Here is a 27,937-nt window from a genome sequence, read left to right as displayed (position 1 = left end):
ATAGAAGCATGAGGAGGAGCTAAACAGATTGATTGATAGAAGTTTCATGAGGACATATACGGGTTACAGCACCTGCCGTCTCTTCGTATTTAATTTTGATCTCTAGTCAGAATCTAGTTGGTCGTGGGTATCCTATCTCTAATCATCTTCTTCATCGTCATTGAAAAAACAAAACGAATGCGTTTAGATGTGTCATGGAGATATGTTTTGCTGAGTCCTGCGTATTACAAGTCAACGTCGGAAAGCCACTTCGTTAGTTTGTCTTTACTTTCCATCAACTTTTGAAATAATCGCACTTTGATCGGTGATCAGAGAGTAATTTTGTTTGAATTTCAGCACTAGGAATAGGGAAGTGGCGAATGACTTCATTCTTAAGGGCGAACTGCGCCTGATTAAAAATATTCAATGCCCAAAGTGCCACCGCTTTGTATGACAGGAACTTCACGTTGGAAGCAATTCGGACAGCGAAAAGCTTAAGAAGCTGAGCAGTCGCATCAGGCTCTTTAGAAAAGTTGATACCTATGGATTCGTTACAAGGACGCTTCCATCTACTAATTGTTAGGAACGTAAGGTAGGATATGAAATAACATTTAGACTAACAGAGCCTATTAAATGCTGCATTCTTGTATTTCTCTAGCGTAGCAGGCGCTAGCTCGCGATGGCAGATAATATTGTCTTCATTTTCCTTCTCGGTTTGATATTCACATGCAAACCCACGTAATGCGGTACGTGCAATACACTCGTCCGGATGTCTTTTTAGGTAAACATCTTCGCAACTGTTGTTTTTGTTGTTTTTGTTGTTGTTGTTTTGAAAGCAAAAGCAAGTAAATTATAGCAGAGCAAAAAAGGACCCTAGAGCCCGAAATTATGTTTTCGACCTAGCCGCTGTCCCCCCTAGGTGAGAATTATCACCTATTCTCACCCCGTTCTCACACCTCTCACCTACACTCACCCTAAAGTGCCGCTTAGGTGCGAAGGGCACATTGAGAATTGACTGTGCAGACTAATGGGCTTAAGTACGGCTGAGCGGACGGGAAGCCCTGTTCTCCACCCCCTGTGGTCGTATGTACTTCCTTCAGAATGAGCAGGACTTATAGAGGCTGTATAAATTAAACAATATTTAGCGACGCGTGGCTTATGCACGGTATAGTGAGGTGGGTATCGCCCAGGTGAGATCAGAGTGAGCACAGCTTTAGGGTCGCGCGACGGGGGGGTTAGCAGGGCGAGTGTGCAAAAGACAGGGTGGAAATTCGATTGAGAGCAGGTGGGAATCACCCTACGTCGCGCGCTTGCCGCAATGATCCTGCTTAGCTGAACTCTGATACATCCTGTCTACCGGCTACGTACATGTACTTTAATCATTTTTTTTCGGCTTGTTTGGGTGGCTAGAAAAAGGTGTAAAGTTGAAGAAGTAGGATACTTGTAGAATGGCCGAGGATTGCAGAATGGCTGAGACCCCTAACCGAGAAGGCGGGGGGTCCTGTGACACGGCGAGCTCTAAAATCATCACACCTTGCGGCTGGCTATATGGAAACACCACGTTTTTATCTGATATAACCACGCAGAATCGTGGCTTTTCCGTCGTCACCTCGACTTACACCATATCGGATTTTGGATGAATATTTTCATAGAGTTTGACTCTATAACCCAGTTGACTTAGTGCAAGTGGTATAGGCGCCCGTGCGTTGTTCTATTTAGTCCCCTAAGTCAGTACATCCTAAGTGTGGGGGCATCCCGAGCGGGCTGCGTTCCGGGCTTCTGAGACAAGAGAAGTCACCATAGAGAACGAGTCGCTTATCCGAGGTTACCACCCTGCTCTAAAGGATCCACCATTGTCATCAACGACAATGAAAAGAGCGATCAAGTTTGCGGTGCATTCCCAAAAGGGAGCACCGTTCTATCGGCTGTAGATCGTTGTGCTTTTTCAGCCCTATGAGCTGTTCAAAGAGAAGCTGCTTACTGAATATCGAAGGCGGACCTTATATTGCTATCCGACATCCTTATAGCACCTTTCTGTTCTATTTAGCTTTCTCTTGCTATCTTTAACTTGGCCAGAAAATGCAGTTACGTCGCTCAGTCTCTCACGAATTGTTATGGAGCGGTAAATAAATCTTCGAGGGCGAGGCCAAATGTTTCCGTAGCGAGAAACAGTAACATAGATAAATAGTGAGACTTCTCCTCATATTTGATACATCCACAAAGTAATGTTTAAGGTTGCCCATTGTAATGTTTAGTCTAGATGATGGTCCACAGATTTATGGAGGTAACCTGGGTCAAAATATCAGTTCGAAACCTTGGAGTTTTCTTCTCGCCATTAGCAGATCAGATGTCTACATAATCGCGACTTCTGTGAGTCAGGTAGGCAACGAGTCAAATCTCACTTGTCTTCCCCATTTCATCTCTTTTTCCTCCATATCGCCACTTTACATCCACATCCTTCACCCAAAAAGCTTATCAGGTTAGTTACTACCCCCAAAGCTCCCCTTTTTGAGCTTTCTGGAATCATCTGATCCAGAGGATTTCGGAGAAGCTCATTTCCACTGCATTACCACTACAAAATCCACTTCTCTCTGCGGTTGCGAGTCCTCTCACTCTCACCAGGCAAGAAATCCCGCTGTGGCACATCTCCTGATGAAAACCCCATTCATCCATGCACACTGTTACGAGCCCTCTCTCCCTCTCCAGCTTGATCCCTCCCACTGAAGCTCACTTTGTTGAGCTTCTTGAAGCCATCAGCACTTCAAGCCGCCCGAGACACACACTTTCCCACAGACCACACCGTTGAAACTCGTCGAGGCACCTGGCTGACTTGAGAGGCAGAACCTTCTTGAGACCAAAAGAACAATGGCCTCCACTGCCAGCAAGATCCCTAAGGCGGGCAAAGCTAGCCAGGTAAGCTATCAGGCCCACATCCCATGCTAGATTTCTCCAAGGGAGCATGCTCTAACGCTTGATGAAGGCCAACCCACCTCCACCGGGCAAAAAACGCCCCACCAGCCGCGACGGGAACCAGAAGCCCTCCAAAGTTCCCAAGACATCCTCTGGACCAGACCAGCCCGGGGATCCCAGCAACTTTGGCACATTTGTACGGACCAATCTGACCGAGACCCGGCTAGCCGGCTATCTCGGCTTTGACTGCACCAGCCAGCTGCGAGCCTTTCTGCTGACATGGCCCGTCCTTGATGCCGTGGTGACGTTTCACCAGAACACAACAAATCATTTCAATGGGGTAATGGAGATGATTCTCAATCATGAGGAAGTACTGGCCGCCGAAATCCTCAACCCCCAGGCCGGCGAGCAAGGAGACGAGGCCGACGAGGAAGAAGACTCTCTTGAGGGAGAGAAGGCAGCCACCAAGCGCGTCATCGCCAAATCTCTCCTCAAGCTTGAAATAGCTATTCGCGAGATGGGAACGAACGATCCTGCAGAGAATCGCATTCAATTTGACCGGGCGACGGCTGAATTCAAAAAGATATTCCATAAAGACGTTCCGGAAGAAGTTGCAAACCTGCCCATCGTCCTCCCTGCTCTGGGCCCACTTGAAAACGAGACCCGCATGGAATCAATCAACAGATGCTTGCAGCTGACCCGTCATTTTCTCCATGACATCCAGTTTCAGGGCAAAACTAAGCGCACGTCCAAGAGCAACCCAAAGGGCACTGCAAAAGGCAAACCCACCTGGCGGTTAAGATTCGCGACCTTGGGTAGAGTTACACGCAAAGCAGAAGTCCCAGTGGCCAGCATTCCATCGTTTATGCGATGGGTCGAGAGCGAACCGATCACTCAGGACCAGCTCGCCAAGCAGGTTGCGGAAAGACTGGATGAAAGTCCGCTGTTGTCCAGAGTTGACATGAAAATTGTGTGGGACAAAGAGATTCTCACCGATGACAGAGACTTTTTGATCTCTGAGTTGAAGAAGGTGAAGGCAAAGGATATGCCGAGCGAGTATTTCAGCAAACCCAGCCATGATATACGACTTTTTACCTCCAAAAGACAGCTTCGTCAAATGCTGCGCCAGATGTTCCTATGTCCCCCTGTGCGGCTCGATCCTTGTGTGATGAAACTGATTGGAAAGGGGGCAAAGCGTCACCTGAGTGTCAACATCAACCGGGAAAGGTGGGACTCGGTTGTAGCAGAACTCAAGAATCCCGCATATTCGGAGTTCGAGCTCACAGTCCAATTTGATGCATGGAATGAAGCATCTGGGGAAGACTACCCAGAGGACATTGTTCTGTTGCCCGAGCTTGAATATCTCATTACGGACGACTCTGCTGAGCCTGATGTTTCTGGTACCTTACACTCTGATGAGGAACAGTCGCTTGCAGCCTCGGCAATTTCAGGGATGATCTTCTCGGGAAGGGTTTCGATGTAAGTAACGAAATAGGGGACACCACGAAGGACGGGCTTAGTCTTTATATTGTAATTACACTAGTTATGGAAGCACTGCCATGGTTCTGTAGACAAGCAAGTAGATAAGCTAGTAGATCGTCGACGCTAGCGCCATGCCATGTTATATACTGTCAATGTGGAAACACCACGACCTTTTGAACTCATACCAATCGAAAATGTCAAAAAGACACTGAAATAGACCAGTTTGGATCTTTCCCTGCTATCTTTCATTCTTGATTGTAGTGCAATTAACTAAACTACATATTGGAAAATTTCGTTGCCTCCGGTTGGGATGATTGATATATCAAAATAAAAATGTTGTCTATAAATTAAAGAGACCCCTCCTTCCTCAACCCTTCTACTTTTCCTGCTAAGGTGGGGTTCTTCTGTTTTAGAAACTCCACAAAGCTATCCATCATAAAGGTCTTCGTGGCATTCCACTCCTTCCATGGCTCAACTTGACTCGGCACTGTCGGCCCCGTATATATCTTCATCGGATGTTCTCGCGCCTGCCGCCAGAGATCCTCAAGTTCCACAGACTGCAGCATTAGCATAGGATAGAGCTCGCTCCAGACTAGGTTACCTAGGATGCGCATGTGACCCGGGTATTTAAAGCCTTCATCCTGTGGGTCTTCATTGGCTATTCTGTCTGCACTTTCGTTTGCAGTGGCACTATCATCGAAGTCTGCACCGACAGCCAGGACATGGCCTTGAAAGTCCCCATTGAGGAAGCTTTTGTCCTTTGTGAAGGAGGCGTAGAATTTGTCGTCGAGATATGAGTTTACGCCCATGTAATCGATGAGAAGGAAAACAGACGGTGCTATTTTATGGTTCCACTCGTCTAAGGACCGGATTTGTTGGTAGTGTCTATGAGCAGCATTAGTCCCTTGCTCATGTGATTCTTGCAATGGAAAGATTAGGGTCGTCGAACCTCCTTGCTGCTGTTATAGGGTTAGTTATGTCGATGCCTAGTTCCTTGCAGTCGAACCAATGCAGTTTGAGCAGTGGTTTGAGCTCGTCTGCGCGCTGGACGTCATCACTCCATGCCGACAAGTGAGCTTCCAAGTCCCGCTGTAGCCTTTCCCACTGCTCATCGGAGAATTTGTGCGCTGCGCGGTAGATTGCTAACCCGAAGCCACAGTCGTGGCTCTCCCGTGGGTGCATGTCCAAGCTCGCCTCCTGCGCCCGAAGGAGTTGCTGGATCCAGGGCTGTACAGGTGGCTGCGGCGATGGCACCCGGCCGCGTATCTTTTCACGCAGTTCATTCTGTACTACTGTGCTAATAGAAAGGCGCTCGCGGCGGGCCGCGTCACTCTGCGTCGCGCTTGGGCCCTGTACCGTTGCAGCCTCGTTCTGAGCCTCGATGCATTTTGCGAGTCGGTCAAACAGGAGCTTGGAAAACCCGTAGTTCTTGTCTTGGTCCTCTAAGTTAGGATTGTGTAGCCCTGCGATGATCTCGGAGGGCGCATCGTAGCCGTTGTACCCATCCATGGATATCCAAATATTGAAATCTGCCATTGAAGTGACAGCAATGAGGTCGGTCCACCGCTGTGAGAAGATTTTCATTTCTGGGCCTTCTGGATTATCAGCCGGGATCGCACTGAAGCTGTCCGATGTCCGTTCACGTAATTCGGCAACGCGGGCCAGAACCCAGGAATGCGCGGTGCTGGTCATGACTTCGTACAGCGCGCGAATGAATTGTTCCCAAAGAGCAACAAGGTTGAGCTCGGGAGAAAGGTTGCCCTGGGCCTTGCGCCGTGCATTCAAGGCGTCCTGCATTTCTCCGAAGTCACCAGATATTTTGTTGAAGGTGTCGCACATGTTAGTCCTGATCTGAGGAATATTTAGGTACTCGAAGACAGCAATAACGGAGGTCAGGTATTCATGGGCGATTGTGAAATTGTCCGGGTGGTTGAGATCTTTTTCGCGCCACCGCGATGCAGGCACGGGGGCAAGGCCTCCCCAGAGGCAACTTTTCAGAAAGTGAATATTCTGCCCAATGTGGCACAACCCGCTCAAATCCTCCGGGCCCGTGATCTGCTCTATCGCCTTCTGCACAGTTGAGAGAGCGGCCTTGTTGAACGGTGCAGGCGCCCATTGTGAACTTGGAGCCATGAACAGTGGGAATTCATCTGAATTGGGTAAAGCTAAATTGGTCTTCTTCCCGTTCGGTAGAATACCATGCATTATGAATTCGATAAAATGCAAGATAGCTTGCGGTTCAATCAAGGTAGCAACTGATTTGGTTAGTGAAGTGACAGTGACGCAGAGACAAGTAGGACCATACCAACTGGTAGGTCCTGGCTCATCCAATGTTTCTCCGTGATACTCGATCCCCTGTAAGGGGTAACGTCAAAAATAGAAGGGTTTGGTTGGACCGATGAGCCAGAATCTGTATGGGAATATCGCGCGATATTGGCCTGTGTTACGCGGCAGGTCCAAGGCGCGAGGTTCCAGGTATTGCGATGTGCCACCAAGCCAGCACGGGCACTGGCATTAACATTCGCAACGCGAGGTATCGCGCGGGAAGATAACCCAGCGAAGACACGGCGGTTGACCTGTGGTAGGCTTCGGGAAAGCCTGGCCGTCATGATGCGTTGGTTGGATGTGATCAGCAGGCTTGCAGGGGGATGGCGATCTCAGCAGATAAGCTCGAGAGAAGCTCGAGTCTTAGGGAATAGTAACCCCTGGAGCCCCTTGTTTTTAATCAGCCGCAACAGAAATAGACGACTGAGCTTGGTGCTAGCCGATCAAGGTTAGTCACTTTATCCAATCTCTGGCGCTCGTTCTAGCTGCGATATTGGTTTCAAGATTCTTACGTCTAGTATATTATCGACCAGAAAGTGATTTAATCTAGAAATTAAATCACAGTATTTTTGTGTATCATGTGTACAATAATTTTACGCTGCCAGGCTTTCAAATTTTCAAATTTCGTGCCATTTTGCAACGGTTTAGGGGTCGATTCTTGTCCGGGTTAGGACGACGACATGGCGGGCTTGGTGTTTGGATCAGTACTAATACATAGCATCGCAGCTTTTGTCCGTTTAAAGGGGCCTTCCTATATTCTGGATACCGCACGAAGGCCTATTAATAGCTATCCGATACTTGTAGCCTTTTAGAAGGTTAGAATAATTTTAAGGCAAATTCTTCGAGAGATAGACACGGCCCTTTTACGTTCTATTTACACCTATGTTAAAAGCGCTTTCACAGTTCCATATACAGTGGTCTTAGCCTCTTCGGCTGGTCAACTCTTTTCAATATGTACGCTAGTATCCACTCACTAACTGACTAGGTGTAGCGTCGATGCCAGCGCTATACCTAGTTGGCTAAATTTTCTAGGGGTAATCATCACGATCCTTCGATTTAAGACCATGCCAAACCGTGGTCATTCCACCATCACTGCCATTTACACCATATCGGAGGTTGTATGGAAGAGTCACCACAATTTGTAGTCATGAGCTAGAAGAGAGGTGTGAGCTAAAATCAAGTATAACCTGATTGGGTAGACTCCGATCCGCCTGGAAACTCTTGGTCTCTTGGCATCTGCACATAGCCACCCGAGAATTGAGTGGGCAGTTAGGAGCTGAACTGGGTTCGTCGCCAAGTTTTGTCTTTCCCAAGTTGGTAGTTAAAAGGGGACCTTGCTGACCCGCGCAAAGCCTTAACAGGCGCCATGGGCGGTCGAGGCAGTGCTCGTGCATCACGGGCGATGTCGCGGTCGCAAGGCAGATTTAACAATTACTGGACTGAATTCAGGCTGATCAGCTACCCATTTCCTAGGCTCCTGCATATCCCTCAATCTTAGGGGCGCGTAATCAAACCGCAGTGCCGAAATGCTATTTCGGGCTCCTTCCATTAGCCACTAGCCTGAAAGTGCGCTACGGCTAGGTAGACTCAAATGGCTATATTAAGTTTCCTCTAAACCTTGATCCTACATCTTATTCAAGTGCGTATCAATCATGAACGACAGTATCACAACCACCCGTGACTGGGTCCCTGAGCCCGACGGGAGAGGGACGTGGGGCATTTTATCCACTTGCGTTCTCACAATCATTCTCTGTTGCTGGACATCCGTGTCTCCAAATCTGCCTGCCCCATCCGATGGCACATTCAGAAAATGGAGATATAAATTCGATCTTGCTTGTATTGCAATACTCGGATCTGAATTCCTATTGATGCTAGCTCTGGGCCAATGGTCATCTGCGCGCTGCTCTGTTAAAGTGGGTTATAAATTAGTCTTACGTTGTTGTGATGTCGAAGCTGACGGAGCAGAATTTCTACGAGGCTGGATATAAAGACTGGACTATTAAGCATGCGTTCTTTGCCGATATGGGGGGCTTTTGGATAGAGTCCCCGGAAATAGATTTTCTACCTTCATTCCCTTTGGACGCCAAGCAGCTCTATATCCTAGTCAAAGAGGGATACGTTGAATATCCGATATTGGAAGAAGAGGAAATTAATGATAAGAGTAAAGCAGATGGACTAGCTAGGTAAGTCACAGTCTACCTTAATTGAAATTTCCTTTCTATTTATTCACTATGCTTACCCAGGTAGATTATTGACAATAGCGCAAGTCCTATGGTTCTCTTTAAACTGCATCTTTCGTTTTGCCCAGGGACTCTTTGTTACCACCCTCGAGCTCACTACCCTCTCCTTTATTCTGGTCTTTCTCGTGACATCCTACTGCTGGTATCACAAACCTATGGATATTAACAAACCAATCATCTTAAAGCCTAAGAAATCCGTGGCTATTATTCGGAATAATCTTGGTCAAAATTCCGGGTCAAAGTGGTATGAAACACCACTCGAGTTCCTCTCGCGGGATGAGTGGTTTTGTGCTCGATTTTGGAAATACTACGTTCAAATCCTGCACTGTATACATATACCGCTATTTACTCGGCCGGAGCGACGACCATATGATCGTATTCCAAGTCATTTCATTCCAAACGTGGATACCCAGGCGGAGATAATCTGTGCCCCGACAATTCTTCTCTTCAGCTCTGTGTTTCTTATTGCCTGGAATTCCACCTTTCCGTCCGCGACAGAGAAGTTACTTTGGCGTATCACTAGTGTGAATACCTTGGCCTTTGCGTTGGTTGCAGGTCCTCTTTCGCTATACTTTCACAGAAAAATGTTCCAACCGGAGTTAGCAAAAGCAAGGGAACAAGCTACACTGAAGCAGAAAAGAGAGTCTAAAAACAGATGGATCAGCCGTCTTGCTGTGAGGCTTAGGAATATTGATCCTGAGCAGGATCCCAACTTGGAAATCCCCCTTCGAGCTTTGATTCCAATCTCTTTTGTCTGTGCCTTTTATTGTGTGGGTCGAGGTTTTATTTTAACGGAAGACTTGATTGGACTGAGGAGCTTGCCGCGGAGTGCGTATCAAACTGTCTCATGGTCAAAATACGTACCGCATTGGTAATTTCTTGTGGTTGGAATTCTTTGTGGATAAGTGTAACTTATAAATTATACGATTAAAAGTAGGTGCGGTTGTAAGGCCTACTATTGATAGAACTTCTTACCCACCCGTGATGCATTTGGCCACAGATGAGGAAAACCGTGGGTAGTAAGTTACCCCATTATTATTGGTCGTTTGCTGCCCCATAACATTTTCGCGACGGGCCGAGTCTTGTCCCCAGTAGCCAACTGTTAAGATTATGATAGGCAACAATAATTAACATGTTGCGGCTCGTATTGGAATTCCAAACTGTAGTTGACGACGAAAAGGATAGTTATTATCAGTCGCGATGTCAACGCTTTGATCGATGCTTCTGATTGGGAAAAGAGAACCAGGACGACCCAGGAGGGGTGTTTCGGCGGCTACCATATCCTTGGCGCGGCTTATACTGAAAAATCACGATTTGTAGCTACAAACCACGCAATATCGTGGTCTTTCCGTCGTCATCTCGACTTGCACCATATAAGATGTAGGTTGGAAAGTAACGTTAACTTATAGCAAAATTTGCCATAATGAACCTTCAGGTTTAGCGCCACCGGTCGCTGTGCGTGCCGGTGCGTGGTTGTATATCCCATAGATATCTTAACAGTATAGACTGGTCAACAAACAGCTGACGGTATTACCCAAATCCGCGCGGGTAAAAAGAGGGAGTATTAATTATCATATACCAGTGTCAAAGTTCTTTTCTAGACCAAACATAGCTTCGAGTCTCTTGCCTCGTTCGCGCCGCGCAGCATCCCCAAACTGACGACGGATACTCAACCAGGCACCGACTTCGCTCTGTGCCTCGTCGAGGATGACAAGCCCCACGTGTTTGGGTGGTATGCACTCCATGTGGACTTTTTAACTGGTTCCTTTTTCCAGACTTGCTCGCCACTGGCCTTGAACTCCAGTGGGTTATGAGGCACACCGGGTACCATGATCTCCTCCTCCTTTTTCCCATGACGGTGAATCATGGTTTCATGGGAGGTAAGGATAACCAAACTCAGTGCAGTAGCACTGTCTTTTACAAACAGATAGCGTAATAATCTTGGGACCTCTGTGCCCCTTTCGATCATCGCATTGGCTGTGAGGATGTCGTCGAGCAATTTCCCAGTCCAGAATGGATAGGATGAATCTAAGACCGGGCCAATTCTTCTAGATTTCGGAGGTCCATTGATAGATCAATGTGGCCGGCACTACAAGCAGTGTTGGCTTACCGGAATTTGTTGTCATGCTGGTAATGAGGGTCACGAGAAGGGCTTGTTCAGTTTTGCCAAATCCGGTTTCGTCGGCTAGCAAAGCTCCATTGAGCTTCAATGCTCGCAACTTTTCGCTGGCGGCCAAAGCACCACTCTTTAACTTGTCCACGGGCGGCCGTGAAGCCGTGACTCGACCTTCGCCTCTTTGTTCGCTTTGACCCTCAGCGTGCTGCCGGCAAGATATTCATGCAATTGATCAGCAGTACTGAGATTCTCGTTGTTCCTAAGGTGACTTACCGGCTCCTTTACCATAACTTGGTGCTATTTCCCTCTACTATTTCCTTCTACTATTTGCCTGAAATGAATTGCATTATATTTGCGACAGGCTTGAGAAATCCCCGGCGCCTTGAGTGAGGCAAATCATGTCAGCGAGCTTATCAGCGACGATGAAGTCTTACCAATGTACTTTTAATATATCTACATTGGTACATAGGTACGATTAGTTGGTGAAGCACTCCACCTTGTTCACTTGCATTATTGCCGCTGCGATGTGGAAAACTCTGGTAGCTCTAGTAACTGCTCATCCCTAATGGCACATCTATTTAGGCGTCCAGATTTCTTCATAGTTTAGCAAACCTTACATTACGGTGTATAGACCGCTAGACACCGAGCGGATAAATCTGCGACAATCAGGCGAATAGAATAAGCATGCTGAACACAATAACTAATAGCCAACTAGATAGGGTTTTTCTTATTATCGTTATAATTATAATAGGATTTCCGTAGATGTTGACTCATCATCATCTCCATCTGACAGGTAGTCTCTTTCCGGGTCCACATGGTATGCAAGTCCCATGGGAGGGAGAACATGATCAGATCTGACTGACTCGTCAATCACGTCAAAGGGGCTATCATGGCTCCCATCCAGCAATCCCCATATCGAAGCAAGAATAATCCGGCGATAGTATGGGTCATTTTCTTCGGAACATAGCCCAAACCGTATAGAGATCCTCTTCTTCTCCTTCGTGTTGAGAACAAAGCCCCGAGTTCTGATACAGCATCCGCATTCACCCGTACAGTGCCCAACTCCAAGCTTGCGTGCCAGACTCATTTCACGGTGGAGGCAACACCCACAGCTCCGACTACAGCAGCCCCCTCTCCCGGCACAGTCGTCGACGAGAAAATGATGCATATACCACCTAGGATGCGACCTCCATAAGTCGAGCCCTCTTGTCAGAGGCCCTTCGTCGAACCCGCTTCGGTATACCCACCAGTCGCGCTCCAGAAGCCAATACTTCCTATTTGAAGCTTCAAGTTTCTCTCTTATATCTCGAGATTTTGAGTGATCATGACATCCGTTCTCTGTCATAGCTTTAATGAGCTTTTCGTTCAATGTAATCTCTTGCTGGAAAGTCTCTCGGAGGGCAGTTTCGATATTCAGGAAATCAGCAGACTGATCGTGGCTGGCAGGTCCAAGAAGGTGATAATAGCGATAATATCGATATTGTTGGAGTGCATTCAAATCTCTACTCTCTTCAAGCTCAACCTCAACATCGGTCTTGTCGCTGGGCAAGCGTTTTCTGGTCCATGTTGTCTGGGAACCCGTCGGATCCCCGAATAACCAACGTTTGGCAAATTGAGGGAGGAATGGGAATATCGTCTTGATTGAAAGTTAGAAAGTGATTTGCAGATATTGAGTGAAAGTCCGAGAGGGAGGATGATTCAGGTATTGTTTGAGGTTCATTAATAGCTACATAGTCGGTGGATCATCCTGATGTCAACATTGGTTAAACCGGGGACCTACTCAATCTACGCGGATGTTTCGCGGAATGAAGATGCACAATACATATATATACACTCAATTATGTGATATGTTACGCTATCTCCACAAGTTGGGAAGAAAAAGACGAAGAGAGACACAAGTCCTTAACACTAAATACTACAACACTATTGAGAATAAGCAAAGTATGCCTCGGCACAAATAGACAGGAAAGTTTTACTTGGAAATGACGATAAAGTTTCTCTTGGGCATGCTGGACACTCCTGAGCCAACCATGAGAAGACTTTCTGAAGTGACAAAGCTGCAAGGTGCAAATGACATTGCTTGAAGCGTGAGCAGCGATATGCTTCTAATTAGTGCATCGTGTAGGGAATGCTACTGCGCACTATACATCTCCCAGAACTTTGATTCATTGAGCAGTGGCAAAAGTGGATGAACGTGGAAGAAGTAGTTGCGCATTAGCTGATCAAGAATTGGCTTCCTGGGGAAGTCTCAACACGAACGCTTAGTGCTTTGGCTTAGTATATTCCCCCGCATATATATCGGTCGGTCAACGGTAAAATTTCTACGTATTGAAATGGGAATGGCACGATGGCAGTCTGGCACAGCAGACGGGTTGATATCCACAAAGAGCATACAACCAACCACTGTGGCTGCTAATGGCGTAGACAGACCTCTCAGAGCCTGATACTGTATCATGAAATCAAGATTTCGAAGAGAAAGTAGTCATATAGGGTTCATGAATGCATGGGTCGATAATTGCTTTTCAGCTAAGAATCTTAAAGATGTTCCCAGGGCGTTCTGCCACAATTACGGCAGTCTATTACCGCCATCAGGCCAAAACGAATTCTGCCGGCAGTTGGTAGGAAATTGAGCATTTGCATCTGATACGCCTAATAAATGGGTAGGAAACGGAGTATTGAATGTTACCTACAGTGCTATTGACAGAATACTAGGAAGTCTCCACAAGAATATGCAGTTATACTTATTTTTGTCGCCTAATTAGCCTCTCTTTTTCACCCTCTTTTTTGCCCATTTTCGAGTGCCTCGGGTTAAGCATATAAATTATATAAAGGTAAGGGGGTATGAAAGGACTTATTGCTTATGACTGTACGAGCCAATCAATGTATATTAAATATAATGTGGGCAATATACAATACTTTGTTTTGGCCCGATGGCGGTAATGTACGACGTCTGGGTGGTGATGGATGACCTAACAATGACGCAATTACCATTGGCCAAGTCAAAATCCGGCGACTCTGCCATGCCATATTTCGATTAATCTTCAAGGCTTTATTGCAGGAAAGGATTTTGACAATATCTTTATGGTAGACGGAGTCTTTCATTATCGACAATGTTGGACATCGTTGGCCAAATCTATCGACTCCTCGTTGGCCAAATCCATCGGCTCCTCGATGCTATTCTTTGTTTCCTAAATCTACTGCAGAAGCGTGAAATTGGCTGGCTGACAGTTGATCGGAAGAGCGGAACATACAAGCGTGAGCAACAACCTATAAAGAAAAAGCTCAAGCTCCTCTTGTTATTCAATCCCGTCACGGAGTGGATTGATCGGACTCGTCTTCTGCGTTTTTGGACGCATGAGGAAAGCATCAGCGCAGGTGAGTTATGACCCCATATCTTTGACCCAAGGGTTTCCCTTGATCTCTACTCTACTGGTAATATGCTAAAAAGGCTCGATAGGGCGCCGGGAAGGCGAATTAAAGTCTCATAGGCAGATCAAAGGCTTTATCGACTTTTATGGCATTGATATGTCTCAGTTCGAGCCCTCTGATCCGGAAAATTACATTACGTTTGAAGACTTTTTTGTTCGGAAGCATCGCCCAAATGCAAGACCGATATATGCCGCAAATGATCCATCCAAAGCTGTCGTTGTGGCTGACTGTCGAGTTGTTGTATACCCAACTGTGGACGAGACTAAAGCCCTGTGGGTGAAAGGCAACGAATTCACGATCGCGAACCTTATCAAAGATGATCAGCTTGCAGTAACATGGGAAAATGGCGCCGTTGCAAGCTTCCGCCTTAGTCCGCAAGACTATCACCGGTACCACTCACCGGTTGAGGGAAATGTAAAGTGGCATAAGCACATCTCGGGAGACTATTTTCAAGTCGACCCGGTTGCTTTGCACAGTTCGGTCAACATTTTGACGGAAAATGCCAGGTCTTGTGTCTGCATCGAAAGTGAATGCTTCGGCGATGTTCTCTTTGTAGCCATTGGTGCTACAGATGTAGGGACAGTGAGGTAAGTTCAACCTCTATGTCAACTTTCCCGGCTATTCGGATGTCTCATTGGTGATAATAGGATTCACGATGAAATACAAAAGCCTGGCCATCATGTCAGGAAGGGTGATGAGATCGGTCTTTTTCAGTTCGGCGGTTCAAGCATACTGGTGTTGTTTCAACCAGGCCGTATACAATTCGACAATGACCTAGAAAGCCTTAGCCGTCAGGAAATAATGACTGATGTTGAGGTTGGAATGAGCCTAGGCAAAGCGTGCAAGACATCAGGACCCACCCCACGCAAAGGATAGGGCGTCTCACTGATTCCTATCGAAATGGTCTGACAACTTGCGATGGTAGTATCTGGAATCTTATGGTTGACATATCACGATCATTTGTTCAGCATTTCTGTATAGGCAGTTCTGCCATCAAAAGTGCTGCCTAAGTCTAATGTTAGTTAGGTTGTGAAAAGTCATTGGAGATCGCGCGGTTCCTGTTACGTTGGGTAACGAGAGTGTGGTATAGGCAAAATTAAGTAACCTGCGATGTGTTCACATATAACAAACCCTTCTCCAGGATGATAACTGTACATCTGGGCCGGCATATCTTGGGATGCTACCTTTTCCAGGATCTAAAATAAAAAGCAGCTTCTTTCATAAGCCACAAAATTAAGTCTTTCTATCCCATTCGCGACATTAAAGCAATAGTAGCATATCCTCGCGAACACCGCGCCTTAACTAATATCGGTGTCTATATTGGACTTGACTTTAATCGGCTCAATGGGCCAAGGGAGAGTGTCTTACTAAAGCTATCGAATGCCGTGGACCTTCGACTTCGGTCACTCTAGTTAGGATGTTTCTTCGACTTAACTGTACTATAGGTGGCTGTGCTGTCCCCTCACTGCAACTTATTATCTCCGCAATTCCTTTGAGCCTAACTGATATCACCCACGGACCTCGATTCTGACAATAACAATGCAGTCGCCGCGATATAAGTTTTCAATTATATGGGATACCTCTATGTTTCCGGCATCCGAGGTTCTTGTTTCTGGATCAAATAAAATGTATACAACATCATAGGCCAACTTTCGAGGGCCTTATTATAGAACTATGTAGTTTGTGGCCGACACTTAGCCTGTAGCCCAGACTTCGGGTATAAGCATCTGGAATTAGATAGTTGTGGAATAAGCTAGCTATCCTAGTCCTGTCTCTAGGTAGAAGAACCTCGGCTTCCGGTCAAAAGATCATTAGGTAGCCAGGCAGAATGCGAAAATATATAGGGCCGTTAGCAATTCTATACTAAACGCTATAAATATCTTTATTTTAATAATAGATCACGGCTAGCGGCCCGAGGTTCAGAACCCGGAATATCGCTCGCATCTTCGAAAGATTTTCGCGAATGCAGCCAGTTAAGAACCCTCGACCTTCGGATCTAGAACTTAGTTTCCTCTAATTAAGCTTCCCACCATTTAAAGAACCTAGGTATATTGCCTTTCGGGGATAAGATTTTCTAGGCCAGAAGGATCGGCTCCTTAACTGCTTTGCTCGATCGTTCTTAATCACACGATATAATACTTAAGTGTACTAACGGAACAACTTAGAAGATTATAAACAAAATGCATGATATTAGAAAGGGTTCTCAGTCTCGCGCGTCGGTCACGTAGGTGCCATGCATCTTTTGCGAAGCTAATATGCTTTAATCTTCGATTCCTTGTCCAAAACCTCTGGGAGGCTATCTATTGTCGTGCGCCCTTCCAGAATATCTTTTATGGACCGTTAGCTTCGAACGTTAAAACACAATAAGTATGCACTAACCGTAAACAAACACGAATAGGGGAAATTGTTCGCGTTGTCCCTGTTTCTCAAGGAACTCATAGACCGCGCGAGTGGTGGATGTTCCCTGGAGTTTCTGTCCCCCTAACTCCGTCTTCTCAATCTCATCGACAGAGACTCCTTTCTCTACAGCGTGACATGCAGACCGGAAATTCCTCCCCGCACTGGCAGATGTTACCAAATCAGCTATTCCAGCGCTTTCTTCTGTGAATGTTCTCTCATCCACGGATTGAGGGAACCAAATGCGCCCGAATCGCACCATTTCAAGGACACCAATTCGAATAACAGCGGCCTTTGTATTCTCGCCCCAACCTTTTCCTGTAACGAAGCCGGCAGCTAATGCGATGATATTCTTCAGCGCGCCGCCAAGTGCCACTCCAGAGACATCCCGCACAACATTAACGTTGAAATATGGACGGCTAAAGAGTTTTTTCAAAAGGCCGGAATCCACATGAGGATAGGTTTGGGGAACTGGGTGCAGCTTAACGTGGCTGGGTTTAGATTTGCTTTGGCGCTGTTCGTCCACTTTAATTAGATTGTCTTGAGGTGAGCCATCCGGCTGCTTGTAATCCATAGGAGGCCCATCGTATCCAATAGTAGTCTCACACAAATTCTCCGCGGCTACCTCAGGCGCGATGTTGGCACCAGATAGAGAACCACAATAAATCCCCAATTTCTCCATGATCATCTCGGAATAGAGCGTCACAGTCCCATCGGCGACATCGACCCCTTTGATACACGAAATACCTCGCGCATAAGGGAGATGCTGATGATCGATTTGATCAAGCGTTTTAGATATGAATTGATGCGGAAGGTTGAAAACAAGAATAGACGCTCCTTTGACTGTATCCTGGAGGTCGGGATTGGCAATGAGATTGACTGGAAGCTTGATCCCGGGAAGGTATTTGAGATTTTGATGTACTGTATTGATGGCGTGTGTGAGCTTCACGGGTTTATCGCCCAGTTGGTCGCGAAGCGTTTTATCATCGGGTACATCAACATCTTCATCGAACACCCACATCGAGACATTCTCTTCAAAGAGTTCAGAGTGTTCTCTAGTGTTTTCGGCTAGGATTTTCCCAATCGTGGAGCCCCTTTGCATTGTGCGGTTAGTGAGCTACTGAGTTCACGATGATGCGGGTCCAAAGATCTCTTACCAGTTCCCAGACCCGATCACGACAACTTTATGCTTTTGCGACATTTTGAAGTCTCACTTTGGATTTATCACGATTGTTTACAAATCTGCAAACTATTGAGTGGGATATAGGGAAGTTATAAAATTTTATTTGCCAAAGTCGCGGGCACCCAAACATGAATCATTATTGTGTAAGCTCAACATCATAAGGGTCTCAGTGGGATCTTGCAATGTAATGGGCTGTCAAGAGATTGCCGAATGTCTAATATTCACAAAACAGGACTTTGCGCCCGTCTTTGCAAAGTCGCGTTGCTCTACCGCTTTATGCTTGGTTTTAACAATAACACATCATGATGTCATATGAGCCGTTAAGTACGGAAAACTACCAGAAGGTAATGGGGGCCTACAAACACCAAATGCTTATCTCAATTCATCTCCCTCATTTTATTCAGGCTTCTGTTAGCTTATTAATCAACATTCGAGTAGGCTTCTTAAGAGAGCTATATACGCCATTTAGCATCGGAGGGGTGATACTTCGTCGTCGTCCGACACGAGTAGGAGGCGCTCTAACCCTTCCATATTAATAAGATTGTTACGAATATTAACAATTCAAAGCTCACTATATTCAGCTCTCTAGCTATCTATAATATAGTCAGGGATTCCCTAAGTATCATATCACAGATCATCTCGAGCTTCGATAGAGGGAGCCTTAGCGCTATTTTACGCCAGAAGATAGAATGGGTTAGTGCCTTGGTGGTAGAACCCCCCTAAGGTATTAACTGATAGGTGTTATTAGGCACTAACGGAATATTCTCTTTTCATTATGCTCACCTCTGCTCACCCTTCTATTCAGTGAGCGGACGAAACGATTTTTTTTGTTAGTGGGGGCTGGCGTATTGGGAAATGACGTGGATTCTGGGTCTTATGGTTCGAAAGGGCTTGGCCGTCTCTAGAGGAACCATTTGAAAACTGCGGGCTCTCAGTTATTGTCAGCTAGGGGCAAAATAACAGTACTTGGGAAGTCATGGATGCTAGATCGTATGGTTTGTTCAATTTATTCCTTCGTTTTCCAGAAGCATACGGCAACTAAGCTTACCTGTGCATAGTAAACATGCTTTTACTTGCGTTGTGTGTGCCCTTGTACCCGCCATCCCCCCACCTTGGGTGGGCCCGCTAGGAACAGATACCCGGCCAAATGAGAGAGCTGCGGCACATTTTTGGCATGAGGTGCGCCTGGAGGGCATTCTGCGGCTTTAGTAATACAATTCAACTCCCTCATAATAGACTAATATTGAAGTGTGTCATTTAAATGCAGCGTGAAATTTGTTTTCAGTTGTTCATGTTGAACCTTTCTGCTTAGTATTATTCTATCCGCACATGCCGATGACGAACAAATGCCCCTTTGCTTTGCCACAAAAGCTTTTCGAGAGCCATTGACGTAGCTACTTCTGCGGCCCGCATTGTTTTTCAAATAGGGGCAACACAATATTTCCGTCGCACTAGAAGGGCGTAACACAGAATAGCTGCACCATCTCCCAACTTATTACGATCGTGTTAAAAGCAAGCTTACCTATCATTTCGAGCATTGCATTGACGAAACGAGCAGCGCTCAGGTAATCGTCCTTATCGTCAACAAACTGTCGACAGAAAAGAGGGGGCCACTGAAACACACTGGATCGATCCCCACTGCAATTGATCATCAATCCTTTTCTCGAGGTAGTGTAGTAATTTTTCCCTCGCAAATATTCGTTCCGTTCCTATCTGTTGTTAAAGGAATGAGACGGATCTGGTTTACTTGTGAGAAAGCCACATCACAGACAGTGTCAAGATGCTTACCAGAGTTCCTATCCCGCGCCTGAGAAAAGAGAGCCACAAATCCGCTGGCAAACGTACTGCGAGGGCATGCAACTCGTGTCGGCAGCGCAAATGGAAATGTGATGGCAACAAGCCGATATGTGCGCAGTGCGAAGCTCAGTCGCTGGAGTCATGTGTCTATTCTGAAAACAAACTGTCGAGAGAGCGGAGAGAAATGGAATCAGCAAAGGAAAAAGTTGTTTTCTACGAACAGTTTCTTCAAGAATTATCTTGTGAAGTTGATGCATCGCTCTCGAGAAGGATCAATGAAGTTTTGAAGGTGAGACTAGATCTCTTCGCGCTACAAGGCATACGTTATCATGATCAGCGCTAACGTATAAAGCCCTCCTCGTCATTAAGTGCCAACAGAAGCAGATCTTCCAGTGCTTCATCTTCTTCCGTCGGGTCGTTAGATGGAGTAGATGTAGTGGAGGAAGATGTCAACCAAAGTGAAGAGAGCAGGGCCACCGGCTATATTGGAAAAAGTTCCGAAGTCGCATGGATGCAACGCCTTGACTTGGAGACTAGACGCCAGGGAGGCACTGGGCCGTTTTCTGGAGATTACCGGCAGTACCAGGATCCCACCAAGGCGCCCATTTTCTCGTTGAACTACCATCTTGACTCGGCCGATATATCCAACCTGGGAACGAGCAATCCTTACGTGTTACCGCCGAAAGCGCTTGCCTACCAGTTAATTTCCATTTACCTCGAGAGCGTCCACCCATCTTTCCCTATTATTCGACAGGATCTTTTTACCGATCAAGTCCGCCGGCTGTATTTGGCAGGTTCGATTAATCCAGGGAAAAAGTGGTTGGCCGTCTTCAATCTGGTACTTGCCATTGGCAGAAAACATTGCGCCTTGATAGGGCAAGATATTCAGGAGGATGGGGACGTATTCTTTGCTCGCGCGCAATCCCTCAATATATCTGAGAGTGTTCTAATTGATTACGAGGATCTTCAGCAGGTGCAAATAGAGACTCTTGCTGCGTTCTTTCTTTTAGCTTCAGCACGAATCAATAGGTATGAGACCCAACACTACTGACATGGCGCAAACGCTAGCGTAACTTTTGCCATTGGTCGTCTGACTTTGCTACAGAGCATGGAAAATGATAGGTACTGCAACTCGTTCGAGCATTGCTTTAGGGCTCCACCTCCAAGTCGCACACGCGAAATTCGACGTTGAGTCCCTCGGATCGCGAAGGAGGCTGTGGTGGTCGATTTTTCTACTAGAGCACCTCCTTTCTATGATGACCGGCCGGGTATCTTGTATAGGAAATAGTTCCTCTGCGCCTCCCCCTCGCCCATCCGAAGGACTAGAATGTGTCCCATCTGGGGTTGGCGTATCAAGTCACGAACGCTTGGTCATTGACAGCTCCATTCAATGGACAATCTTCCTGCAACAACCCGAAGCCCAACATGAAACGCTAAGGACCATGGCTCCCAACCATTCTCTCTACTTCTTTTGCCTCATTGACTTAATCTTCATCTCGCACACCGCAATCAACCATATTTACAATAACGTCCACGATGAGACGAAACACGTCCGAAGACGTATTGACCTCTACAACAAGAAGATGGACCAGTGGTGCTCTGGCTTACCTAACTCCATGCGTTTTCAAGAGCTCAACGACAACCGGGCACGCAGTAACATGAATCCATACCAGGCCTCTCTGTCGCTGCATTATTACAGCGCCCGTATTGTCCTGAACCGACCCTGTTTTTCTCTTCCTAAATCAAATGAAGAGACTGGCATCAGAGCCTTTCGTTCTCATTTAGAGCGCGACAGCGCTTTGATCTGCCTACGCTCCTCGCTAGCAATGATCTCTCTCCTTCCCGATCAGCCCGATGCAGACTGGGCCTACCGTATTGCGCCTTGGTGGACCTTCCTACATTTCCTTGTTCAAGCCACCACAATTTTGCTATTGCATATGTCAGTCGAGGATTTCAAATTCTGTCAGACTGGTGAGGGCTCTGCCAAGTACACCGACTTACTTGCAGGTGTGATCGCAGCGTCTGAAAAAGCAATGAATTGGCTGCTCTGTCTTAAAGGGACGGACGAAGCGGCTAAACGGGCTTTTGAACTGTTAAAGGACTGCATCGAACGAATAAAATTACAGAAGGGCTCAGATGTGAGCGACTTTTACGCGAATCATACACCTGAAACAACTACTACGACTCCTCGTGCGCAAAGTATCGTTTCAGGGGGGTTAGACGATCGGACAAGTCACCAGGATCACGATAGCATTGGATCTACGTCGCAACTAGAGAATGCACAGGTTGAAAGGAGCGGTGATGACGCGCTTTTTCGAGGGCTAGAGTTAGCAGAAGCAGCTCTCGACAATTCGCAGTATCCATTTGGAGTACTAGGTGATGACGTTGACATGTCTTGTTACATTTCACACCCGACAGATCCAATGCTTGATGAGTTACTATTTTCATTAGGAGTGCCAGGTAGCTAGTGTTCTCATGGGCTCTGAATGAGAGCTATTCTTCCTCTATTCCCGGCACATCCCATATGCCAAATTGTCTTGCACACGACGTAGAGGACGGATTGTGCCCAATTCTTCGCAGAGCCTGAATTAATACACCTCCTACGTAGTTCTAAATACGGTGTCGAAATAAAGGACCAATGCGGTGCTAGCAGATCGCCTTCCGCAAAGAGAGCCAAGCATGTGATGTACAAACAGGTGGTAACTGGTAGGTCGACAGTTGCTTGCGAATAGTTATGTTCATGTTATATGAGGCCTTATATCATCATCCATACAGTAACAAAGGGATGAGATGGGCCCCACGAGTGATTTGAACGTAATCCCAGACGGTTTATATATCCTAGTCTGTGGTTGGTTGGTAATGTCGTGCGGTGCACTCATTACTATCAGCACGCGTTAATGTCTAGGCAATATTTTCTGAACCTCACAAGGTTATCTGAACACAGTTATCGTGCGTTGCCGGACAGGAACTTATGAGAGACACCTCAATTTGGAGCCGCACGTTCTAAAGCTGATCTATTCGCAAGTAAACTGTCGCAGGTGAGGGTCGTGTGAAAGAGTAAGAACACTGTGGTCATTGTGGGGATATCGTTTTTCGCCGCCCTTCGATTATCAGGCCATAGCAGATGCCCGGCATGAATAAATAAGTGCCCTATTCGGTCCTCAGGCTGGCATTATGATTGCAGCAAATTAACTTGCAAACCATGCAGTATGCCCTGGTGGAATACTTTGAATTATAGCACCGGCCAACAACAGTGAGGTGTGGATAGTCAATTGCAGCGCAGAATCATGACACGTCTATTTTTCATGGTAAGGTTAAGTATCACTCAAGCCTTTTACTAAAGGGGTCCGAACATTTTGTGCCAATTCTTGTCCCCCGAAACACAAACAGCATTACTGATAATCCTCGATTGTAGGAACAGCTTATTATCGCCTGGAAACGCTACCGTGGCGCGTGACCTGTCTCCGCCAGATCATAGATGCAATACACAATATCTGTGTGCCGGTAGAACGCAGCAACCACACACCCCTGTGATTAACGTGCAGTTGACCCACGTCAAATTTTCGAGCAAATAGCTTGCGCGAAGCCTTCTTTGGCCTCTCCCAATCCGCACAAAGTTTTTGATACCACGTACTCCAGTTGATCAGGCGCAATGCCATGATGTCTTGCTATCTCCCTCCCATTCATAAAAACGAGCATCATCTCTTCCTTAACATCGGCAACCAAGGAGATAGCGGGGTTTTCATTCAAGTTAATAGTGACTATGCTTAGCATTTCAGTGGGTATTGCGGTAGTTATGTGCGTGTAGGTTGCTTCCACAACAGATCCAGATGAAACATTGGAACCGACAAAGCACAATATGGTGTACTTTTTGCATTCGACCAACTCGTGAAATTCGTCGATTCTGCATCAGTTGTTAGTTTAGATAATCTGCGACCATATGCCCTGGACATAGGTGGGAGTCTGCCCGCCGTTGCCTAACTTACGTTTTGATGGATTCCATGTCGATATTCGGATTGGTTGTATAGTTAATCTTGTATCGCTCTTCTGCATGAAGATTTTCTTTTCTAGTCGACTACGGCCGCTAGCTGATCCTATAAGGAACGCATGGGAGACAGAAACGGCGGAATCATCATGCAGGTTTTCATGACGTCATATGGTTTCCTTGGGTCAAAATACCCAGAAGGTATCTGGGTTATAATTGCTTGCTCTTAATGTGCTATGAGATATACTTTGGATGGGTACAACTCGCTTGATACCCAGAAAAAGCTTGCTTTGGTTAAAGTTAGCGGGTCTCTGAACAACAAGAAGGAAGAAATTAAGTTTTTCCCAGATAAGTGAGGTGACAGAAGCTCGAACTTGGCGATCACTCTCCACCTGTACCCGCACTTCTAGAAAACCTGGTTACTTTTCTTCGGAGGCCTCTAGCCATTAGATTAACGAAGCAGAGGAAAAGCATCCCCAGCATAGTTTACCGGTTGAGTTGCAGTTAGTAACAATTGTTCCGGAACATCCTGTATTTTGAGTGCGCATAGATGCTAATGGATCAACAATCAAGATATTCGTGCAGTATTTACGTTGCAGATATTGGCATGGACGGGTACCCATTTGTATCACTCGATCAGCCACCGTGGTAACCAAGGTTTTCTTTATCACCACTAGGCAGTGATAAGTTGTTAGTGCCATGGGTTTGTGGCGGCTAATTAGATAGACTTGTGGGGATGAAGTCTATATGAGATCATCATGACTCCATGGATAGCAATCATCGCTCAAACGGATATATGTAGCGAGATGCCATAATCCCTATAATTCTAGTATCCTCAATACAATTTCTTATCTACTTCTTCCATTTTCTCCCAGAAACTCTCAACATAATGAGTGATAACGAAGTTAAGGACAAGAACGGCAATATCATCCATCCTGGTGATTATGTTGTTACCAAAATCCGCGGCGGAACGCATGAAGGACACGTTAGTAAAGGACAACATCTTATGAACAACCATTGGTTGGACATATATGAGCCTAGTGGGTAGAGTGCGCTAACGACTCCTCATATTATAGGTGAAAGAGATCATCTCAGACCAGCAACGAGCGGAAGAAGTTCACGTGAAAAACCCGCCAAAAGTGAGTAGAATGATACGATTTTAGAATTAGATTAGTTTATCATGCTAATGGCACATTTCCTTTGATAGGTTCGCTTCGAGAATAAGGATGGTAAAATGGTGGCACACAATCCTGGCACTTTGGAGATCAAGTAATGGAAGAGCTAAATAAGCGCAGTCAGTATGTTTTCGGTTGGGTTATTCTAAAGCGCCCTGCTTTTCACCTCGGGTGCTCAAGGATTGTTGTGTTGCGAGACTGCCAAATATCTTATCTTAGCTGAATCAAGATTGCTGAATGAAATAACTTATCAATCTGAGAAGTGATATTTTACCACCCACTAAGAACGAGTCTGATTAAGCATCTGCACGCTTCATGTGTATCTGTATTGTAGATCTGGTTAATATGATCCTCTATAAAAGTGATCTCACGGATAGTTCTTGAATAAATCCACTCAATTGGTTCCCTCAGTACTAGAGCGTGTACAACACAAGAAGTACGACCGCCCCTTTGCGCTTTCTGAAATGATTCGTACCAAGGCTGAACGGTACTGACCGGTACTTCTAAATGTAGCGGTTCTAACATGGCGTGCTACCTGCCGTCATCCTATCGTATCGTCGGTTAATGGACCGACGACCTGGGGACCAACTTGGACTGTGGGGATAACGAAATTGATGATTGGATACAGTGCGGAACTCATTTATGTCACGCTCGGTGCTTGTGGCTTGTCTTGTTATCCAGTGCTTATCTACGTCCGCTGCTGAGCGGAGGAAATTGTGGCGTGGGATTGGCATAATCTTGAGTGTTCCAGCGTTGTGGATTTTGTGCCAAACTCAAGGCCAATTATTTGTACGATTTTGATGTTATCAATCGATATAGTATAGAGGGTAGGGCTCTCTGGCAAGATCCAGGAGTGTCTCACATGATAGAGAGCTAGATTAAAGCCAATAGTTCGAAGATCAAAACACTCCTAGCATGTCAGGATTGGCAATTTCTCCAAGGTGGAAGGCTATCCCGGATACCTACCATGAAGTTCTTGAATCGCAATAGAGCGCTTTATTCCATGCTGGCATGGCGGGCCTGCGTCTTGCATAACACCAGCTGATGGCAGAATACGAACAGCATTTGGCCTCTTTGGATGGAAGCGACATCGAGTAAAGCCATAACAAATGATTCCGTAACAGCCAATCACAATCCTCCATCTCCACCGTCTTTTCCGTTCTGCTATCCTGCAGAAGGGGCGGTATTTCTTGGCGGAACAGGCCAGCCACGTCAACGTGAAAGCAGTGGTGGCTGGCTATGTGCAGACGCCAAGAGACCAAGTGTTTTAAGGCGAACGGAAACGACCCGAGAACTTTACACCGTGAGTGTGACGATCGCGCAATGCAGGGTGACCTACGGCGGGCGCTCACTGAGCCCCTGATGTGTTCACTCGGCTATACCTTCATTTGTCTCGCACTTTCCCTGCCAACGTCACCCTGTCTCCTTTGGAGCCAATGATTCCTTTGAATTGACACCGGGGAAAGCTGACACCAGAGAAAATAGGCACGTTGTGGCTCCCAACGGATAACTTAGACTGTATTGTAAGCCTAAAAGCTTCGCCCCAATAATAGGGGTGTGAACCTCCTCAGTCAAGGAGAGCTGATCAATAGCGACTGGATCCACAACCATTCGTGTATTCTTCTGCAACTAACCGTATAAAGATGATCAGCGTACGAATACCACCGCCGTGGGCTCTGTACTTTGGTGTCTCTAAATGTGGCTTAGACTTCTCCCCACATCTGCATTCTTTATTACTCCTTTTTCCTTTGACAGTTCTTCATCGCTCCCTCTCACTGGGAATATGATCTGACTAGACATGTCCCATAATGACACCAGGCTACTCCTATTCGGCAGTTGATGACTAGGTTGAGAATAGCAACCCTGATAAGCACATTGCAGATACCCTGTCTCAAACACAAACCACATGGCCAAACTAAACAGCATCAAAAAATGAGAGTGAGGTCAAACAAGACAGCTCAACCAAAAGCCCCGACAATTACGGCTATGAATTCCAACCCAATATATCTACATCCCCGCGTACCACAGAAGATTCGATACCAAAGACAGGTGGACGAAAGATCCAACATGCACCCAAAAAGAAAAAGCATGACCGAGCCGGCTCCTGGATTTGGGAAGTCAGCGGTGCGATATTCAGCATCATCAGCATCGCACTTTTGGTTGGATTTCTGGTATACGTAGATGGAAAGCTCTACAACGACTGGCAATACTCGATTTCCCCAAATACAATCACATCCTTTATTGTCACGATTGCCAAAGCCGCCATGCTCATTCCAGTCTCGTCTTGTCTTAGCCAGCTGAAATGGAATGCTAGCCAATCCCCTATACCAATGCCATTATACAACATGGAGGTCTTAGATCAAGCCAGCCGTGGGCCTTTTGGTGCTTTGGAGGTCTTCTGGGGGATGAAGCCAGGCCTAGCAACGGTAGGGGCACTGCTTATCGTCATATCTGTCGCGGTCGATCCGTTTGCCCAGTAGATTCTGTCGTTTCCGTCGCGCAGAGTCCAGGCCCTGAATAAAACGGCGTACACCCAGAGCTCACACGTATACTGGCCTCGGTGGAAGCTATATAGTGAAGTCGAGCAGAAGATGCAGCTGGATATTTTGAGTGGTGTCTCGCAGACATACAGCCATCTGGCGCCTGTTTGTTCTACAGGGACCTGCGAATATGATGATTTTGTAACACTTGGTGTCTGCACTGAGTGCGAGGACATTACGGCCAAGACAAGTCAGAATTGCGTTTCGGAAGCTTCAGGTCTCAGTGATGGCTTCCCGGTTGCCGCCAATTACACATATACATCACCCAGTGGAGCCGAATTTGTACCCGGCACCCTAGGGAGTGGTTCCCTTAACAAATCACAATTCAGCGTGACACAACAACCATGAACCTCTATCCTCACATCTACATCACAATGGG

The 27,937-nt window shown here is 46.4% G+C and overlaps 9 protein-coding genes across 9 annotated transcripts; 5 read left to right on the top strand and 4 right to left on the bottom strand.

The window, feature by feature from the left end:
• Nucleotides 1-2,844: 2,844 nt before the first annotated feature.
• On the top strand, nt 2,845-4,476 carry PENARI_c025G02923 (uncharacterized protein; the record flags this gene model as incomplete). Its single annotated transcript, XM_022635786.1, has 3 exons — nt 2,845-2,892; nt 2,960-4,368; nt 4,470-4,476. The coding sequence occupies 3 exons, from the start codon at nt 2,845-2,847 to the stop codon at nt 4,474-4,476; spliced, it is 1,464 nt and encodes a 487-aa protein (XP_022484289.1).
• A 242-nt stretch (nt 4,477-4,718) lies between these two features.
• On the bottom strand, nt 4,719-6,980 carry PENARI_c025G06934 (uncharacterized protein; the record flags this gene model as incomplete). Its single annotated transcript, XM_022635833.1, has 3 exons — nt 4,719-5,256; nt 5,321-6,626; nt 6,677-6,980. The coding sequence occupies 3 exons, from the start codon at nt 6,978-6,980 to the stop codon at nt 4,719-4,721; spliced, it is 2,148 nt and encodes a 715-aa protein (XP_022484284.1).
• A 3,527-nt stretch (nt 6,981-10,507) lies between these two features.
• On the bottom strand, nt 10,508-11,340 carry PENARI_c025G06327 (uncharacterized protein; the record flags this gene model as incomplete). Its single annotated transcript, XM_022635822.1, has 4 exons — nt 10,508-10,686; nt 10,758-10,850; nt 11,047-11,257; nt 11,326-11,340. 4 exons carry the CDS (start codon nt 11,338-11,340, stop codon nt 10,508-10,510), a joined length of 498 nt encoding a protein of 165 aa, XP_022484303.1.
• Nucleotides 11,341-14,162: 2,822 nt separating this feature from the next.
• Nucleotides 14,163-16,656, top strand: PENARI_c025G04042 (putative phosphatidylserine decarboxylase; the record flags this gene model as incomplete). Its single annotated transcript, XM_022635797.1, has 3 exons — nt 14,163-14,427; nt 14,510-15,068; nt 16,650-16,656. 3 exons carry the CDS (start codon nt 14,163-14,165, stop codon nt 16,654-16,656), a joined length of 831 nt encoding a protein of 276 aa, XP_022484334.1.
• Nucleotides 16,657-16,731: 75 nt separating this feature from the next.
• On the bottom strand, nt 16,732-18,079 carry PENARI_c025G11147 (glycerol-3-phosphate dehydrogenase family protein; the record flags this gene model as incomplete). The annotated part of the gene is made up of 3 exons (XM_022635867.1): nt 16,732-16,808; nt 16,861-17,972; nt 18,036-18,079. 3 exons carry the CDS (start codon nt 18,077-18,079, stop codon nt 16,732-16,734), a joined length of 1,233 nt encoding a protein of 410 aa, XP_022484337.1.
• A 3,221-nt stretch (nt 18,080-21,300) lies between these two features.
• PENARI_c025G00360 (fungal specific transcription factor domain-containing protein) lies at nt 21,301-21,935 on the top strand (the record flags this gene model as incomplete). The annotated part of the gene is made up of 2 exons (XM_022635759.1): nt 21,301-21,878; nt 21,929-21,935. The coding sequence occupies 2 exons, from the start codon at nt 21,301-21,303 to the stop codon at nt 21,933-21,935; spliced, it is 585 nt and encodes a 194-aa protein (XP_022484263.1).
• Nucleotides 21,936-23,413: 1,478 nt separating this feature from the next.
• PENARI_c025G04115 (uncharacterized protein) lies at nt 23,414-23,861 on the bottom strand (the record flags this gene model as incomplete). Its single annotated transcript, XM_022635798.1, has 2 exons — nt 23,414-23,762; nt 23,845-23,861. The coding sequence occupies 2 exons, from the start codon at nt 23,859-23,861 to the stop codon at nt 23,414-23,416; spliced, it is 366 nt and encodes a 121-aa protein (XP_022484338.1).
• Nucleotides 23,862-24,732: 871 nt separating this feature from the next.
• Nucleotides 24,733-25,116, top strand: PENARI_c025G05797 (hypervirulence associated TUDOR domain-containing protein; the record flags this gene model as incomplete). The annotated part of the gene is made up of 3 exons (XM_022635815.1): nt 24,733-24,828; nt 24,920-24,982; nt 25,051-25,116. 3 exons carry the CDS (start codon nt 24,733-24,735, stop codon nt 25,114-25,116), a joined length of 225 nt encoding a protein of 74 aa, XP_022484365.1.
• A 2,247-nt stretch (nt 25,117-27,363) lies between these two features.
• On the top strand, nt 27,364-27,906 carry PENARI_c025G08377 (uncharacterized protein; the record flags this gene model as incomplete). The annotated part of the gene is made up of 2 exons (XM_022635846.1): nt 27,364-27,444; nt 27,499-27,906. The coding sequence occupies 2 exons, from the start codon at nt 27,364-27,366 to the stop codon at nt 27,904-27,906; spliced, it is 489 nt and encodes a 162-aa protein (XP_022484276.1).
• Nucleotides 27,907-27,937: the final 31 nt, after the last annotated feature.

Source organism: Penicillium arizonense, assembly GCF_001773325.1.
Source record: "Penicillium arizonense strain CBS 141311 chromosome Unknown PENARI_contig025, whole genome shotgun sequence".
NCBI classification, from domain to species: Eukaryota; Fungi; Ascomycota; class Eurotiomycetes; order Eurotiales; family Aspergillaceae; genus Penicillium; species Penicillium arizonense.
The sequence above is the reverse complement of the archived record's forward strand: the minus strand, read 5'-3'. Positions and strand labels throughout refer to the sequence as shown.